The 16,567-nt window shown below is 40.8% G+C and overlaps 1 protein-coding gene across 1 annotated transcript in view; it reads left to right on the forward strand.

Moving 5' to 3' along the window:
* Nucleotides 1-16,567, forward strand: part of MEIKIN (meiotic kinetochore factor) — a gene marked incomplete at both ends in the record, with an annotated part of 42,136 nt that overhangs the window by 4,891 nt on the left and 20,678 nt on the right. Inside the window, 4 exons of the mRNA XM_080924037.1 lie at nucleotides 8,358-8,489; nucleotides 11,530-11,649; nucleotides 12,774-12,813; nucleotides 15,567-15,631. Coding sequence (XP_080780163.1) covers nucleotides 8,358-8,489; nucleotides 11,530-11,649; nucleotides 12,774-12,813; nucleotides 15,567-15,631 — 357 coding nt within the window. The remainder of the gene's footprint in view (nucleotides 1-8,357; nucleotides 8,490-11,529; nucleotides 11,650-12,773; nucleotides 12,814-15,566; nucleotides 15,632-16,567) is intronic.

Here is a 16,567-nt window from a genome sequence, read left to right on the forward strand (position 1 = left end):
AACCCAATTAAATGTTGTCATTTATAAGACTTGCCTTGGTCATGGTGTCTCTTCACAGCAATAAAACCCTAAGTAAGACAGATTATAAAAGCTATGTCTTAACTTTCTTGGTAAAGAAGAAAATGCAGCATGTGTGTGATATTGGCCAGTGGAAGCCCATCAATAAATGGTATGTCCTGATAATTATCAAAGATACAGAATTAACTAGAAACATATAATCATGGAAATTGGGGGCCAGGAAGATGGCTCAGTCAGCAAGAGAACCTGATTTCAGATCTGTATTATCTGCATAAACTTGTGTTGTGACACACGCCTGCAACACTAGTGTTCCAAACAAAGAGAGACAGGGGGATCCTTGGTGCACACTGCCAGCCACTCTAGTCTAGGAATGAGCTCTGGCTTCAGTGAGAGTCTGAGTTAAACAAGGAGTTTACTGGAATCAACCTCTGGATTCAAACACATGCACTGATTCACACACCCACAGACAATTTTTAAAAGGAAATTAAAGCAAACAACCTCAGAAACTATGATCTGTGAAAATTCTTGCTTGAGACACCTATGCTCTTTCTTTGAGTTGGAGTTGTCTGGTCCCTGGGTTATTTTCAAACACACAATAGCCACATTTCAGTAATGTAGGCCTCACTCCCCAAAGTTCTTTTGTTCTGCCCTTCTGCTGACATGATTTATCTAAGTGACGTAACCTGGATGATCATATGACCATATCATGAGAAATCTGAAAACCTGGACACAGTTGCAGAGTGCTGGTTTTCTCTGGGTAACAGTCATAAAATACCTTTGCTCAGATCCATGGCAAGAGCATCTCAGTGTGACTGCTCAGCTGTCTGTACTCACAGCCCCCAACTTCTTAGTCCTTTCCCTGATTCTCAGCCTTTTTATTACCCTTGCTGCAAAATTCTAATGATACCATTAATCGATACCAACAAAATGGGTTCCCTGAAGCAGAGATACAGGAATTCCTAAAGGAATGTTGTGGCAAAGAGGAGTATCAGGGAGAGCCATTAGCTTTTCTGCCCTGTGTCTACTGTCAGAAAAGAAGGAAGCTCCGGCCATTTTGCACCTCCTGTTCATTAAAGTCTGGTGAAGGGCTGTAGCAGTAGGGAGAGACCCTGAATGGGCTGGGCCAGCTGGTCCAGGATGGTGGGTGGGGAAATGCTTGTCAGCTGGCTGAAGCACTGAAGCTCCAAAGCAACTACATTTGGAAAAAAAATTGCTGTAATATCAGTATTCTGTGCCCCTAGCTTTTGTCTCAGCTCCTGTCCTTCTGCTTCGTGGCTACTGAGATTTGGTCTCTTGCTTGATCATGTCCAAGAGTTCCTGGATGTTTATCGACATACTTGTGGCTTTCTTTCTGAGTATAGTATTTCTGAGTATAGTATCAATGTCATCTTCTGTCCCTGATCTTCTTTCTTATGCTTGATCATCTGTTGGCGACACTCTTTACTGTGTTTTTAATTTAATGAATGAATTCTTCAGAAGCCAGCATTTCTGAGTTTTGTTTGTGTTTTCAGAACTTCAGTTTCTTTGCTGAGATTCTCTTTCGTGTTCCTGAGTTCCCATCCACATTGCCTGCTTTCTTTTCTAGGCCCTTGACTTGATTTCCTTGCTTCATTTAGGTACTTGTTGGAAAACTCCTTGAAGTTGTGAAGCATTTTAAAAATTAGGCTCTTGAGTTGTTTAGCATTCTGCCTAGTTCACTAACTTTGCTTTCGGTTATTGTCGAGTTGTGAGCTGTGGAAGGCGCTGTATCGGCTTGTTAATTTTGTATGCATTTCTGTGTTGCTTGAGTATCTGAGGCAATGGATGGTCTTTCCAGTGAGTTTCCCCCATCCTCATTGTTCATCCCTGTGAATCTTCTTCATGGGTGGCCTTTTCTTGAGCTCACAGTTCCCACTATCATCGAGAGGAGGAGCAGACAACTGTAACAGAGAAAGATTTAACAACAAACCCAATATTAAAATGCAATAAAAAGCAATTGAGTACTTTGTCTCCACCCTTACTGAGGAGCTAGGAGACTGACGAAATAAGCGAGTGATTTGAAGATTATTAATGTCAAAAATATTAATAATAAAAAGTACAAAGAAGCCAGGCATGGTGAATTTAATACACCACATTTAATCCTAGCATTTAGGAGGCAGAGGCAGGAGGATCAGGCTAGTCTAGTCTACATAGTGAGTTCCAGGACAGTCAGGGCTGCATAGTAAGATACTGTTTCAAAATTTAAAAAAGAAGTGAAGAGGAAGTGGGCAAAGGGGGAGAAGTAGGAATGAGGGCAAGATGACCTTTGCAGTTGGATATTATCCGGGCACAGAACACAGGCTGCTTTTCACCAGTATCCTACAGTCTTTGCCTAAGTATACTTGTGTCCTCAAGTTTGTATCCAGGTCAGCTCCCTGTGTTCATATGGTTCTCGGGGCAGTAGCATGTGTGTGTGTAGTGGGGGGGGGGGGTGTAAATTTTGTTTTACAAGCAGTAAGCAGTTCTCTCAACTCCCTGCCAGCCTGCCTCCCCAACTGTTCCTCCCTCAATTTCCCAACACTCTGCTTAAACAGTCCTTCTCCCAGTCTTTCCAGTACTCGCAGCTCCAAGTTACAACATCTGCTCTGCTCGGCTTCTCTTGGCTCAACTGTCTCCTTACAGTATCTTCTGTCTCAACTGCTAGCCCCCAACCCCTTCCAAGTCTCAGCTGGCGTTTTTTTTATATCCTATACTGTTCCAGACCAACACTGAAGGTCAGAGGGTCACTCAGTTCTAACAGCTAAGAATTCTTAAAAGGCCAGGTGACTAGCAACCAGGGATCCTTTAAAGGGCCAGGCACACAAGATAAATCGCACCACCTTTCCCCCCATTTGTTTTGGCTCCTAATGATGCAGGTTTGAAGCTGCCCTGTGCACTCCCTGTAGCATGCTGCTCTTGTGATTTTGCTTCTCCACTCGTTTCAGTGTCTCTTCCAGGGTGCTCAGTTATCTGAAGTGATCTTTCTGTTGATCTCAAAGGAGCAAGTTCACAACTGAGATAAGAACCTAACAGTTCTCTTTCCTGTAACTTAGGTTCTGCTTCCTGAAACTTTTATACTCCTGGACTGTGTTGTCTTCTAGTGCCTTGTGTTCTAGAGTTCCTCACTGAAGTCTTAATCTCCACCCCCAGTTCTGTGAACCTTTGGCTTGCAGCCCCAAAGGTATGGTGTACAGGGTGCTGTATTCAACTTAATCTGTCTTAAAGCCCTGCTCATAGGTCTGTTATTGTTCTGCATTGTAGATGGCCTTGTATGACAGGAAACCAAAGTCCTATTTACGGGCCTGTCAGTGTTTAGGTTGTAAGTGTTCCTGCTCAGATAGAAAGGTGCCCTGGGGCTTGGCAGCTAGGGAACCACACAGCTCTGAGAGGAAGACTCCTCAGTAGAGGTATTAAAGCTCCCAGGGGAGGTGTCCCCAGCTGAGCTGAGGAGCTCAGGAGCCTCAGTCTCATTTCTTCTTTGCTTCTTTCCTTTTTCACTTCTTTTCTTCTTCCAGTGAAAGAGTCACAACAGGCAGTTAATGTTATAAAGGAGGTTCACTGGAGGAAGAATTCAGGAGGAAGAGGGTCAGATCCAAGAGTGGCTGCCTCTTCTCCCAGAAGCAGACAGCCAGGAATTGAACAAAAAAGACCGGGGTTACATAAGTTTTTGTAGGGGATGGAGGCAGAGCATTTCAGGGTGGAGATTTCCAGAGCGGGGATTGGTGGAATTTCAAGTCCTGAGCTTCCCAACCTCAGGAATTTGTGGGTTTTCCTGCTCAGAGGTTGGTGGCTTTTTTTTCACCCCCTTTTCCCTGCATCAGGCCAGTGGGTCAGGATGGGAAGTCCTTCCTGGCAGCATGTGTCTTTGACTGAGGTGCCAGCCATCTCTGTGGAGACCAGAGAGGTGGTGCTGTCATCATGGACAACTATGGTAGTATCTCACAATGGCCACAGGCTGAGGTGTTGGCACTGTGGACAGCATCTCATGATGACAGAATGCTGAGGCTTGCATTTTTGACAGATGCCACCATCTTGACAGTTCCAGCAGTGGCATCTCATGGCAGCTGTAAGGTGTGGCAGAAAGGAGGGGCAGTCTTACACTTTGATGGCTCTTGCTGCAGACTGCTCAGGGAGGAACTATAAAGGGACAGTTCTTGTCCAATCGTTTTTAGCTCACAGGGGAAGTCAGTAGCAAGCCAGGCTCTCTTCTTTACTTTTTTGGGGGTCAGTGGCCAAGGTTTTCAGATTTCCCTTGCTCAACTCTGAATTTTATTAATTTTGATAGCACCCATAGCTTTTCATTTCCAGTAGAAATATAAACAAATCTGTATCCGAAACACAAAGCATTCACTAACTTTCATTCTGATGTTACTACATCTTTATAGTATATAGGTAGATTTAATTCCAGTTTTCTATGACACAGTGCCTCTCAGCTGCTGTTATTTCTTTCTCTCTAATGTTCAGACAACTTAAAAATAATGGAGCACTATCTAGTCTATCCCTGGAGGTCTTTATTCTTTTTTTGTTTTGTTTTGTTTTATAAGCATTTCCTTTAAGGTGAGATTAGATCTCTTTCTATAACTGCTTGTTCGGTAGGATTGTGTGATATACCTGTAATGTTATTTATATTATATTATAATATGCAAAGAATTCCTTCATCTTACAGGAGACATATGTGGGGGCATTGTAGTTATCCTAGTAGGAGAATGAGTTGAAGGCAAATAACCAAAATACAGTCCAGTTTGGCATCTATGCAATTCACATATGCATCTTGTAGTCTCCTTTCTACCAAAGTTAACTTTCTCTGCTTCCTTTGTTAGCTGCATCTCCTTGTAACAATTGAAACAAATTACATACCTCTTGAGTGGTTAATCCAGTGATGGGCCGTAGCCAATTAATAGCTCAATTTTTGAACATCATTAAGAGTTCACAACTAATCTGATCTGAACCTTCTGTTGTTGAATTTTGTTGTAGTTGTTATTGTTGACTTATTTTCTAACCTAGATAGTGGATAGAATCTCCTCTTCATATTTTTTCAGAAGTAGTTTGCAAACCTCAACAAGGCTAAATTTTTTTTTTTTGTTTTAACAAACATTTTCTCTAAAGTATCTGCATTAGAATCAGCCAACAAAATATCATGCATGTAATGGCAAATAATAGATTGAGGAAATTGCCTATGAAAAATTTCTAGCAGGTATGCACAAAATATTGACACGAAGGCTTTTTTAACTTCCCTTGTGGAAGAACTTTCCACTGACACCTTTTTATAGGTTGATCATTATTATAAGTAGGCACCACGAAAGCAATTTCATCCCTAATTTAGGGATTGTCTCTGGTATCGAGGGAATATTAATCTGAGTTTATTCGCTGCTTTAATAAGCCTCACCCCCATAGATTTGTGACTATATCAGCCACATAAGGCCTTGACTTTCCTATTTGACCTTCTTGCCTCCCACATTTAACCCATTGCACACTTTATCTGAGATAACTTTCCAATTCCAAGAAACTGTATATAAACCCTTCTAAGCGTCCATTCTGAATTCTAAGATTTTTGTGAAACAATGGTTACATCAGCTCTGGTATCTACCAAACCTTCTAAATCGGTGTCATTCACTTTAACAGCAACTTTAATTTTGGCCTCTCATCATTAACACACGCCAGAACATGTGCTTTCTAAGACTTCCTTCCAAGCTCTCCTGATCTTTCTGCTGGAGCAGCTTTGCCTTTGATACAGGGAAGCAGCAATAGCTGAGCAACCATATCACCTGTGTTCAATTGCATCTCTCTTTTTACAAAAGCCAATTTTAACTTCTCTTTTGAGATTTTCATCTATAATTTCTGGACGTATAATGAATCCTTGGGAAGTAAAACTGCTCCTTCCCAAGACCATTCCTACTGTCCTGGAGGACAAAGGACCATAAACTCCAGTAATTATTTTATACCATTGAATTTTGGGGGATAGTGTAAGATGTTAATCTGTGGCCAAGTCTGGGGCAGCACTGCCTGTAGTAGCATGCATTAGGCCTGCAATACTTAGTTGTTTTTGTTTTTGATTATTTTGCCTGCTGTTATTTCCTGGCTGACAAGAGACAAATGGCTCATACTTTTTCTGCAGGGCCTTGAGCCAGCTCCTCCACCCCCATTTTATCTTCCAATGGCAAGAAATTGCCTTGGATATCTATCATGGATCTATACTCATCGGTCCAATGGCAACTGCTGCCACATTGCCTGCACACTCCTAAGCCTAGGCTTTCTTTCTGCCCTTAGAAGGCAGAAATTTCATTGCAAATGATGGTATTTCCTACAATTAAAATACTGGGCATTTTGAGACATGAGGCCTCTAGTGGTTTGGTCACAGTCTCTTTGTAAATAATAATATCTTCTACAGTTAAAGCACCATGCATTTTGAAATCTAAAACATTTAGCTATGACTTACCCAATTATTCTTGCATTATTCACGCTAGAACCAATATTGGCTGACTCCCTGATTCACTCTTTCATAGGTTAGGTCTCTTAATGGCCTAATAATAACCATTTTGCATTCCATATTTGCATTTCCAAATGCCAAGGTCTCAATTAGCACTTGAATCAGGTGAGTGTGTGTGTGTGTGTGTGTGTGTGTGTGTGTGTGTGTGAGAGAGAGAGAGAGAGAGAGAGAGAGAGAGAGAGAGAGATAGTGCTAAATTCATCTGTTGTTCCTGGAGTTTTTCTAAGGATTAGCGTTCTCTGTATCATCAGTCTAGGTAAAGATGTGTGTATCTGAGCCCTTTAACAACTCTGTTTCCCACACAATGCATGGATATTCCATTTATAGTGTTGCAAAAACATTCTCTTCCCCAGATCTTTTATACTTTTCATTTTAAGCAAGTGTCTCACTAAGTTGCCCAGGCTAGCTTTAAATTCATTCTATAGAGCAGATAGGTTTCTCTGCCTCAGCCTTCTGAGTAGCTAGGACTAGTCCATGAAGCTTACTCCAACATGCCTACCTTAGGGTTAGTTTCGTAGAGTATGGTATAAATGCTATGATTTTATATGTTATTTTTATGTGTGTGTGTCTACATGTATGTACTACATGTGTGCCTAGTGCCCAAGGAGGCTAGGGGAAGTCTCAGATCCCCTGGAAATGGAGTTGCAGACATTTGTAAGTTGCTATCCAGGTGCTAAGGTGTCGCTACCATCTCTGACCAGCAGAAAAGGAGCAACGACACAGCGTTCTTCTCAAAGCGGTTTACTTAGGAACCTTACAGCATGCAAGTTAAAATCTTTTGTCTCCCCTTCTCTCTCTCTCTCTCTCTCTCTCTCTCTCTCCTCTCTCCTCTCTCTCCTCTCTCTCCTCTCTCTCCTCTCTCTCTCTCTCTCTTCTCTCTCTTCTCTCTCTTCTCTCTCTTCTCTCTCCTCCCCCAAGCGCAGTCCTTTTATCCTCTCTCAACTCCACCTCCTCAGTCCATGTTGTGTGGCTGCAGTTCATAGGTCCGTGTCATCTGGCCTGATCCCGTGTCATGGGTGCACCTGAGCAGCTCGCACGGTGGGAGTGGCTAATCTGGGGTGGGGCAGCAGGAGGAAGTCAGGTGCTAGTCACAAGACTTGGCCGGAGTCCAAAGTGCCATCTTGGGACTGCCACCATACCCGCTCTCCACATCAAGAACCAAATCCAGGTTCTCTGCAAGAAAAATAAGTACTCTTAACTGCCAAGCCATCTCTTCAGCTCAGGTTTTGATTGTTCTCTTGGGGTTTTGTTTTGGGGGATGAGGGGTATTTGTTGTGACAGGGATTGAACCCAGGAGTTTATACAGACTAGGCAAGTATTTTACCACAAAGTCACACACTCAAACTTTGTTTTGTTTCTACATATGGAACATATAGAGTGATTCTAATGCAATTTGTTTAAAAGACAATCATTTCTTCATTAAATCACTTACATGTCTTCATAAATATCAGTTGTGCACATACTTGTAAGTCTATTTCTGGGATGTCTGTTCAGTCTTCTGTTCGTGTTTTTTGTTCTGTGTTTTTTGGATGGAATAGCTGGATTCGTCCTTTTTTCTTCTTAGCTAGTGAATTGAAGTAGAACTGAAGTTTTGAGCTAGATCTCAGCTGAAATCCACAAGGAGTAGGCCATAAAATACAGTGTAGGGAAGTTGTCAGGAAGGATTGTGCTATTTATTAACATGAAAGCATTTGTTTGTCTAAGATCCAAATCAAAGATATTGATAATATTATGGCCTTCTAATCATGTGTGGAATCAGTGTTACATTCTTGGTACATATTTGCATATACATTTCCACAGATGTGCATTATTGGGACTTCAGTTCAGTCTTTTTCTGTTTCACTTTGCTTTACAGGACCAACCACGCAGAATGACGTCTCCAGTTGTTTCCCGAGCTGTTCAGACACAGAGTCATATACAAAGAGCACCGAGGAGAGTTCGAGTAGCTTCCCCTCACCAGAACTGTTCAGAGGGCCAGACTGTTCGGGTGAGAACACGATTCCCTCCTTTGGTGGCTCTACTGTAAAACTGTCACCGTGTCTATAAAGGCTTCTGTGAATACATGGTGAAGGCGTGTTTGTTCCCTAAACATGGATGCTGTCTTGGTCCACTTCTACCTGTTTTCTTTTACTTCATGCAGTTTTCCTACTTTTCAGTGGATAACAGGTGGTAAGTAGGCCATGGTCATGCTTGAATTTTCATCACACTTATTATTTATTATAAATAGAGCCTTTGGTTGATGATGGAAGACAACATAGGTTTTTCTCTACAACTTTCTGCAACAACAGAAAGTTGTTTCTGTAAAAAAAAAAAAAAAAAAAAACTAACTCATAAAGACACACATGCACATACATTGGAAGGAATAAAGCATGAACTCTAAGCCAGAAACAAAAACACACGTATTGTACATTTTTCTCATATATTGAAATAAAACAGAAAAATGACTTGAAGTAGAAGGGGAGACTCTAGGGCAGGGGAAGCCTGTTGAGGAGCGGGGGGTGGGGGGAGGATGGGAAGTGCTATGGCAGCACACTTGTAAGTGTGAACACACCACAGTGAGACAATTCATTTATAGTCTGCACACACATGCACACATACACACAAACATTCACACATGCACATACTCACATGTGTGTACACATGCAAGCTCACACATTTGTACATACATGCACACACATGTGCACACTCACCATGTGTGCACACATGCATGCACACACAGGTACTCACACAGGTACACACACATTGATGTAATTTTTAAATGGAAGATATGGTGACTGTTCCTTTTTACTTAGAGGGAGCCTCTTTGAAGACAGTTCTTGTCTCAATATCCCAAGTGCTGGAATTCTCAGAAGACTTACTTCTGTGATGTTTTCAATCAGAGAGATTACGAATTAGATAATTTTAGGATCTGCTAATAACAGGGATACTGTGATTTTTTTTTGATTTGTTGATTTAAATGACTCATTTTGCTGTGCTGGTTTTCTGTTCTTTGGCTTTAGATTAGCTTTGTAGCTTTCTTTGGGCAACAGGGTATCAGTGAACAGCATAAGAAAGGCCTATAAATGTTCTTAATTGGCTTGGACTTATATCTTGTGCTTTTATATTCATGAAAATATATATCCTTACTAACTTTTGTTACTGCTCTGGAACCTAAGAATGATAGGTCAAAACAAAACCAACTGTAGGTAACTCAAAAACTACACAGACTGTTTGTCTGCAGATCTGTCATCTAAGCAGAGCTTCCCAATCTAACCATTGCACATAATAGAGGGGACATATGACAAACCTGGTACTATGTTCACTGGAGGAAACCAACTTAGATTTCCACTGAGATCAAGAACATGACAAAGTGCCCACAGTCTTCACTCCTGTTCAATGTATTGCTTGAAGTCCTGGCTAGAGAAGTAAGACTAGAAAGGAAATAAGTGGGCTCTGACTAGGGAAGAAAGAAAGCCAGTTATCCAGATGATATGATTCCATAGATAAAACCCAGAAGACTCTGCTAGAAAAGTTTTAGAGCTCATAAACATTTTCAGTAAAGTAGCAGGATATAAAGTTAACATTAAAAACACCCTAGTAACCTCTCTCTATACCAAAGACAAACATACTCAGAAAGAAATCTGGGAAGCATCCCATGTACTATAGCCCTCTTCAAAATAAAATGCCTTACAATAGATACAATCAAGAAAACGAGAGACTTTTATGGTGAAAATGTTCAGACACTGAAAAAGGAAAACAGCAGAAGGAAGGACCTCACATGCCCGTGGCCTGGAATAATTCATACTGTGAAAATGTTCATCTTATCAGAAGCAGTACAAAGACTCAGTGCAGCTCCAATCAAAATTCCATTCTTCCCAGAAATAAAAACCACAGCTGTGTGTTTGTGTGTGTAAACTGTTTTCTTCAGCTGCTCTCTACTTTATCTTTTTGACAGGGTATCTCACTGAACCTGGAGCTGCCTTAGATCATAGCACTCAGGAGGCAGAGGCAAGCAGAGCTTTGTGAATTTGGGGCCAGCCTGGCCTGCATTGTGAGTTTCAGGACAGCCAGCACTACACTGAGAGACCATATGTCAAAAACAAAAATATAAAAATCCAATATATATAAACCGTTCAAAGTCTCTCTCAAAACTTTAGTTTCTCTAAAATATCAATACTATCAATACACTTTAAGATATCTAAAGTTACTCTAAAATTTCAAAGTCTTCCTAAAACTTGTAAGTCCTAACTGTGGGCTTCTGTTAAATAAAAAAGTTACATACTTTCTTACTCCAAGAGGGAAGAATCAGGGTACAGTTAAAATTAAAGCAAAGTCAAAAATTCATCAATGAAAAACAAGTACTTGATAACCAGGACTGACTCATAACCCTCTGGGCTCCAAAGGACCTACAAAACACACGGTGTGTCTCCTAGTCTCAGGCCAGCTCCTTCTTATAGCTGTGGCTATCCTTGGCTGGCATCCCACGGTGCTGGCATCTCCAAAATGGGGGCAGGGGCTCTCTGGTGCAACTGGACTGCAGTTTCACCAATAGCCTCTCCTGGATTTTCATTGGGGACTCTGATCCCACCATGTTTAAGATTAAATAGAGTAAGCACATAAAAAACTAAATCATCTGGGGAGAGAGGGAAACATGATTCAGGAAAGCAAAAAGATTGCCACAGTATACCAGAAGAATAAGATTGTTGTATTTTATCACTGCGGTGTCTACATTAGTCAATGTCTGGAGATAGATCTCAGTGGTAGGATGTTTGCAAGGAAGGACAGAGGATTGGACTAGGCTTTAGACTCTTAGCTTGATGGCATCATTACTTGTCCTGTGTTCTATCATTCTAAACCTTCAATTACCCTAGTCTGGAATACATAGGACCCTCAGTTCAAGGGCAGGGACTAACCTGTCACTTGTAGGCTTTTCAAAGTTTTATGTCATTTTAAAATTACATTTATTTATTTACTTACTTAGCTCATGAGCACACACACACACACACACACACATATGCATGTATACCATGATGTATTTTGCTTTTTAGATTGGGAGCATCCCAAGTTAGAAGATTACATGCTCTACAAGAATTCTACTCTCCTAGACACCAGTAAAGCAGTAGCAGTAGAGAAAGTGCCACAGTTTGCAAACCTCTCTGCAGTTTTGGGTGAGTGTTTACATTTTTTTTTTCTCTTTCTCTCTTTGGAAAATCCTTCAGTGTGTTGAAAAATGAGAGTAAGGTTCTTTTCTCTCCTAAATGATTTCCAAGCTAAACCCATAAGCTGAGATTGCTTTTGGCTTCAAATAATAACAATAGTTTCAGTACATATGGGTTTCATTTTATTGCTTACATGTTATTTATTATGTGTCTATATGTGTATATGCATGATGTATGAGCATTTGCACGTGCCATAGTGCAAAGACAGAGTTCAGAGAATAACCTGGAGGAGTCCTGGGGATCAAATTCACATTGCTGTCCTTGGCAGCAAGCACTGTAACCCAGTGAACCATTTTACCATCCCCTAAATTTTAAAATTACAGTTATTTAATGTATAGATGTGAGTACATGTACATATATGTGTGCCAAGATATACTTGTAAAGATCAGAGGACAACTTTGGGGAGTTGGTTCTTTACTTCCATAACACGAGCCCTGGGGGGTCCAACTCAGGTCTTTATGCATAATTGTCAAGTCCTTTTCAGGCTGAGGTTTCTCCCAGCCTAACTCAGTCTTTTTGGTTATTGTTTTGTTTGTAGGGATAGAGATTGAACCTTGGGCCTGGTGTGTGCTTTGCAAACTGTTGACCTTACTCATCTCACAGGCCCACCCTAGTTTTTGAGATCGTCTTTCTTACTGTGCCTTAATCCCATCGATTCTGCTAAGTACATAAGAAGGCAGGTGATGGGCTTTGTAACCAACCATTGTTTTCTCATATGTAACACAGGGGAAAAAATAAACTGGTGTGTTTGTTTGACATTATTATTGTAAAATTCCGAAGATAATAGTTGTGAAAGACATCCAGATTCTAAAGAACTGTCTAAATATTTATGTATCTTGTAATATTCCATAATACTTTTTGTTATGTTTTACTTTGATATTTTCAAAACACCTTTATCTGACTCAAGAGACACATACAAAAAACACTACAAAACAGTCTAAAACATAAAATCAGAAGTTCAGCCACTATGTATGTTGAAGAGAAATATTTTTTTCCAGGATAATTTTATCTTCTGGGATATCTTTGAATTATCTTTATGTCTAATGGATTGATTTTTTTAACCCCTTTGGTAGGTTCCTCTTCAGAAAATGATGAGAAATGCCACAGAAAAATGTAAGAACTAAAGCATTTGATGTTGTGCTTTTTAAAACCCCTTATTGTAAAAGTTCTGTAATAGTGATGACTGCCACTCCACAAAGTCAGATGAACTTCAGTGTTTGCTGAGCACTCACTCTGTGCCAGGAGTGTTCTAATTGCTGAAACATAGTAGAGAGCAAAATCAATTAAACGAAACAAAAACAAAACAAAACAACAACAACAACAAAAAATAGACATTTGACATGTAAATATGCTGCCACATGCTGTGTTGTAAAGAAGGATCCTGAAGAAAATAAAGCAAGATAGGCACTGGAGTGTTGGGCTAAGGCTTGCTCCCTTAAACAGTGTGCTGGGAAGGTTGACATGGGAAAGGCATCATTTGAACGGTTCACTAAAGGAAGGGCAAATTGGGCAGTGAGCACTTTGGACAGGACTGCCCAGAGGAGGAGCTGGGGTAATAGACTGAGCCTCTAGGATATTTGACAGTAGAATGGACAGGATTTGTTGGTGGATTCAGAGATGCAACGAGAGAGAAAGTAGTCAAGGCTGGGTTAATAGCACATATGTTAAATAATGTTTTATAAAACCAGCAAGTGTATTTTTATCTCACTGAAGTTATTTTCGTCAAAATTGAATTGTCTTCGTTTTGTGGAGATTTGTCAGTCAAGCCTTTATTAATTCATGTTGGCCATTAATAGACAGCTTTGGATATCCACCTTGGGGCAGACTGTAATCATTTCAACTTTGTCCTTCCTTTGGTTCTATCTTAGTCTGGCTTTTGTAGTCCATGGATTTGATATACAATTGGCACAGTGATTTCTCTCTTAATGCAAGCAGATGGAAAGGTACCTTTTCTCTGTCTAAATCCATATTAAATAAAATCAGTATTATAAGGAAAATATTAAACACTTGTGGATTGCAAACAATTATACATCTACCTAGAGATTAGACTTTTAATTTCTTCGATTTTTGGTACTCTGAAAGGAGAAAAAAATCTGTATTCATTCTGAACTGCCAAAAAGTAGCAAAGCTGATTTTAAACCTTGGTCTCTTTGATTCTAACCATATATACTGTTCAGTATAACATTGAGATTTTCCATAAATATGCACTGATTACTTAGTCTTATATGTAGGTTTGTAAAAGAACAAACAGACTGGCCTCTGTTGGCCCCTAGGAACATTAACATTAAATAGAATTGTTTGTGTAATTATTTTAAAAACACTCAAAGCTCTGTTTTAGAGGAATTATTGTGGAGATGGTTATTATTATCAATGATAAGGCTCTTGCAAAACAAAGTGGTTGACTTGCCCTGGGGAAGACTGGGGAGAAATGGTACTGGAGGAAGTGGTCGATTCAGGCCATGTCTACTGAACAGTGTTTGTGAGAGGCAGAACCACAATCTGAACTGTCAGAGGCCTTGAGGGTAGGATTTTTATTTTGTTCCAGCATTTGTGATATAAATACAGGAAAAATTTCAACGTGACTAAAGCAGATTAACTGTCAATAAACACTTTTAGAAAGCATAAGAAAACAGAAAGCTCACAGAATGGAGGAACTCCACTTCCAGGTCATATTGATCCAATGCCAGAGGAAAACAGCATCAGGCAAGTATGTGTGCTTTGTGCTAGTCGAGGGGAACAAGAACTAGAGAAGAAACCAGGCAGAGCTGCTCTTCCCATAGCACTGGATGTGAGCAGGGCCGGAGGGGAAGATGAATGCTTGGAGTAGGGATCTGGAGATGTGCTGTTTATCACCTAAAAATTGCTGTTTATTCAAAGAATACCTGAGATGCATTGGTAAGACGTTTATATGAAAGCTCAGTCAGAAGCTAGGCAGTTCTATTTGAACATATGAGCCCAAAGCAACATAAGAGAAAACAGTTTGCTCTTTGCGGAGCCAACATTTCAGTTACCAGCACAAGAGTCTAGAGGAGTCTGCTCTCACAGCTGTGTCTGCTCTCACAGCTGTGTCTGCTCTCACAGCTGTGTCTGCTCTCACAGCTGTGTCTGCTCTCACAGCTGAGTCTGCTCTCACACCTGTGTCTGCTCTCACAGTTGTGTCTGCTCTCACAGCTGTGTCTGCTCTCACAGCTGTGTCTGCTCTCACAGCTGAGTCTGCTCTCACACCTGTGTCTGCTCTCACAGCTGTGTCTGCTCTCACACCTGTGTCTGTTCTCACACCTGTGTCTGCTCTCACAGTTGTGTCTGCTCTCACAGCTGTGTCTGCTCTCACAGCTGAGTCTGCTGTCATCATCCATCCTGCTCAGATATGGAATCCTTCAGCTCCTTACTCATTATTGTACTAGCTCATCCTCTCCCGTGTGTTCAGTGAGAACAAAACACAATCTCATTTGTGGAAATTCCAAAGACAGAAAGATATTCACCTCTAAAAATGTCACTCAGATCAAAACGATCATACCAGATTCTTGGGTAGCAGGTTTGGTATTTCTTTTGCATAAAAAGGCAAGTTAGACCCAGGACAAGTTGGGCAGCTTTTTTAAGGCCTCTAAAGTACAAGTAGCAGGTCTGGCTTAACTCTGGTCTGTATAATTCTAAACATTATGGTTTTCCTCTACAGACATGTGTCACACTGATAAACCCTAGGTGCATGTTATTGTTAACTGTTACTATAAACACCATGCGTTTTTCAAACAGCTGCATTTCCCCTACAAAATAATTAACTGCACATCTTTACTTTCAGTGTAGTTTGAGGATAATTGAAAGTTACTAAAAGTTTAGAAAATATCACTATTTTGTTCTTATTACAGAGGGATGACATTAGAGGCCCAACATATTTCTCCAGAACCAAAGCATACTTTGAATTTAGCATCAGGTAATAATTTGTGGCAATGATTTATACTGAGCACCAAAAAACACAAATGGGGGAGAAAAACATTAATAGGAAGTGGTCATGGTACAAAAACCAATCCTAACTGTACCTAGGTTTTCTCAAATCAAAAGTTTTGCTTTGTGATGGAAATGCTATTTTTAAAACGTGATGGTAGAACAGAGTAGTGATTCTGGAATTATATATGCGTCTGTATTCTTCCTTCTTTCAATGTTTCCTTAATTCATTATCCAGATGGCACTGTCAGTGGTGGAACACATGCCATTTTCATGGGGGAATTTTGGAAGGGATCAGGGTGATCTGAGTAACAGGCTGTAAAGCCCATCTTTAGAAGCTGGCCGTGCACAGTGCAGGCACCCGGGGCTCTCTGTATGGGGTGTTATCCTCCATAGCCATCCCCCTAGCTGTTTCCAATGGGCTAGGCAGTGCTGTAGTAAGCTAAAGGAGTCCTGCAGCCACAGTAAGAGGTGGCACAGAAGGGGGTATGGAGCACAGGAAAGTTTAAATAACACAGGCCATGCCTGAATTTGTTTTCAATGCTGATAAAGCCAGGCGTAGTGGCAGCAGGTACCTGAAATGATCGCTACTCAGGAGGCTGAGGTAGGAGATGGGTTCATATGTAGGAAATCAAGTCTGGACGGCATTGAAACCTCATTTCATTCGTAAGTAAATGACTAAATACCGAGAGGGAGGTCACAGTAGAAAGGGGGTGTTTCAGTACAGGGGAGGGGAGATAAAGAACTTCACTCACCCACACACATCCCCGCTAACTCACAATCTAACTGTGCATTTACTTCTGTGGGACACAGAGCTCTGAGATGGGCTTCTATTTTATGGGTGTGCATGTTTTGGCTGTATGTAAATGTGTGTACCATACATGTACAGTGCCCATAGTAGCCACTGGAACTCCTGGAACTGCAG

The sequence above is a fragment of the Micromys minutus genome, assembly GCF_963924665.1.
Source record: "Micromys minutus genome assembly, chromosome: 10".
Taxonomy (NCBI): Eukaryota; Metazoa; Chordata; class Mammalia; order Rodentia; family Muridae; genus Micromys; species Micromys minutus.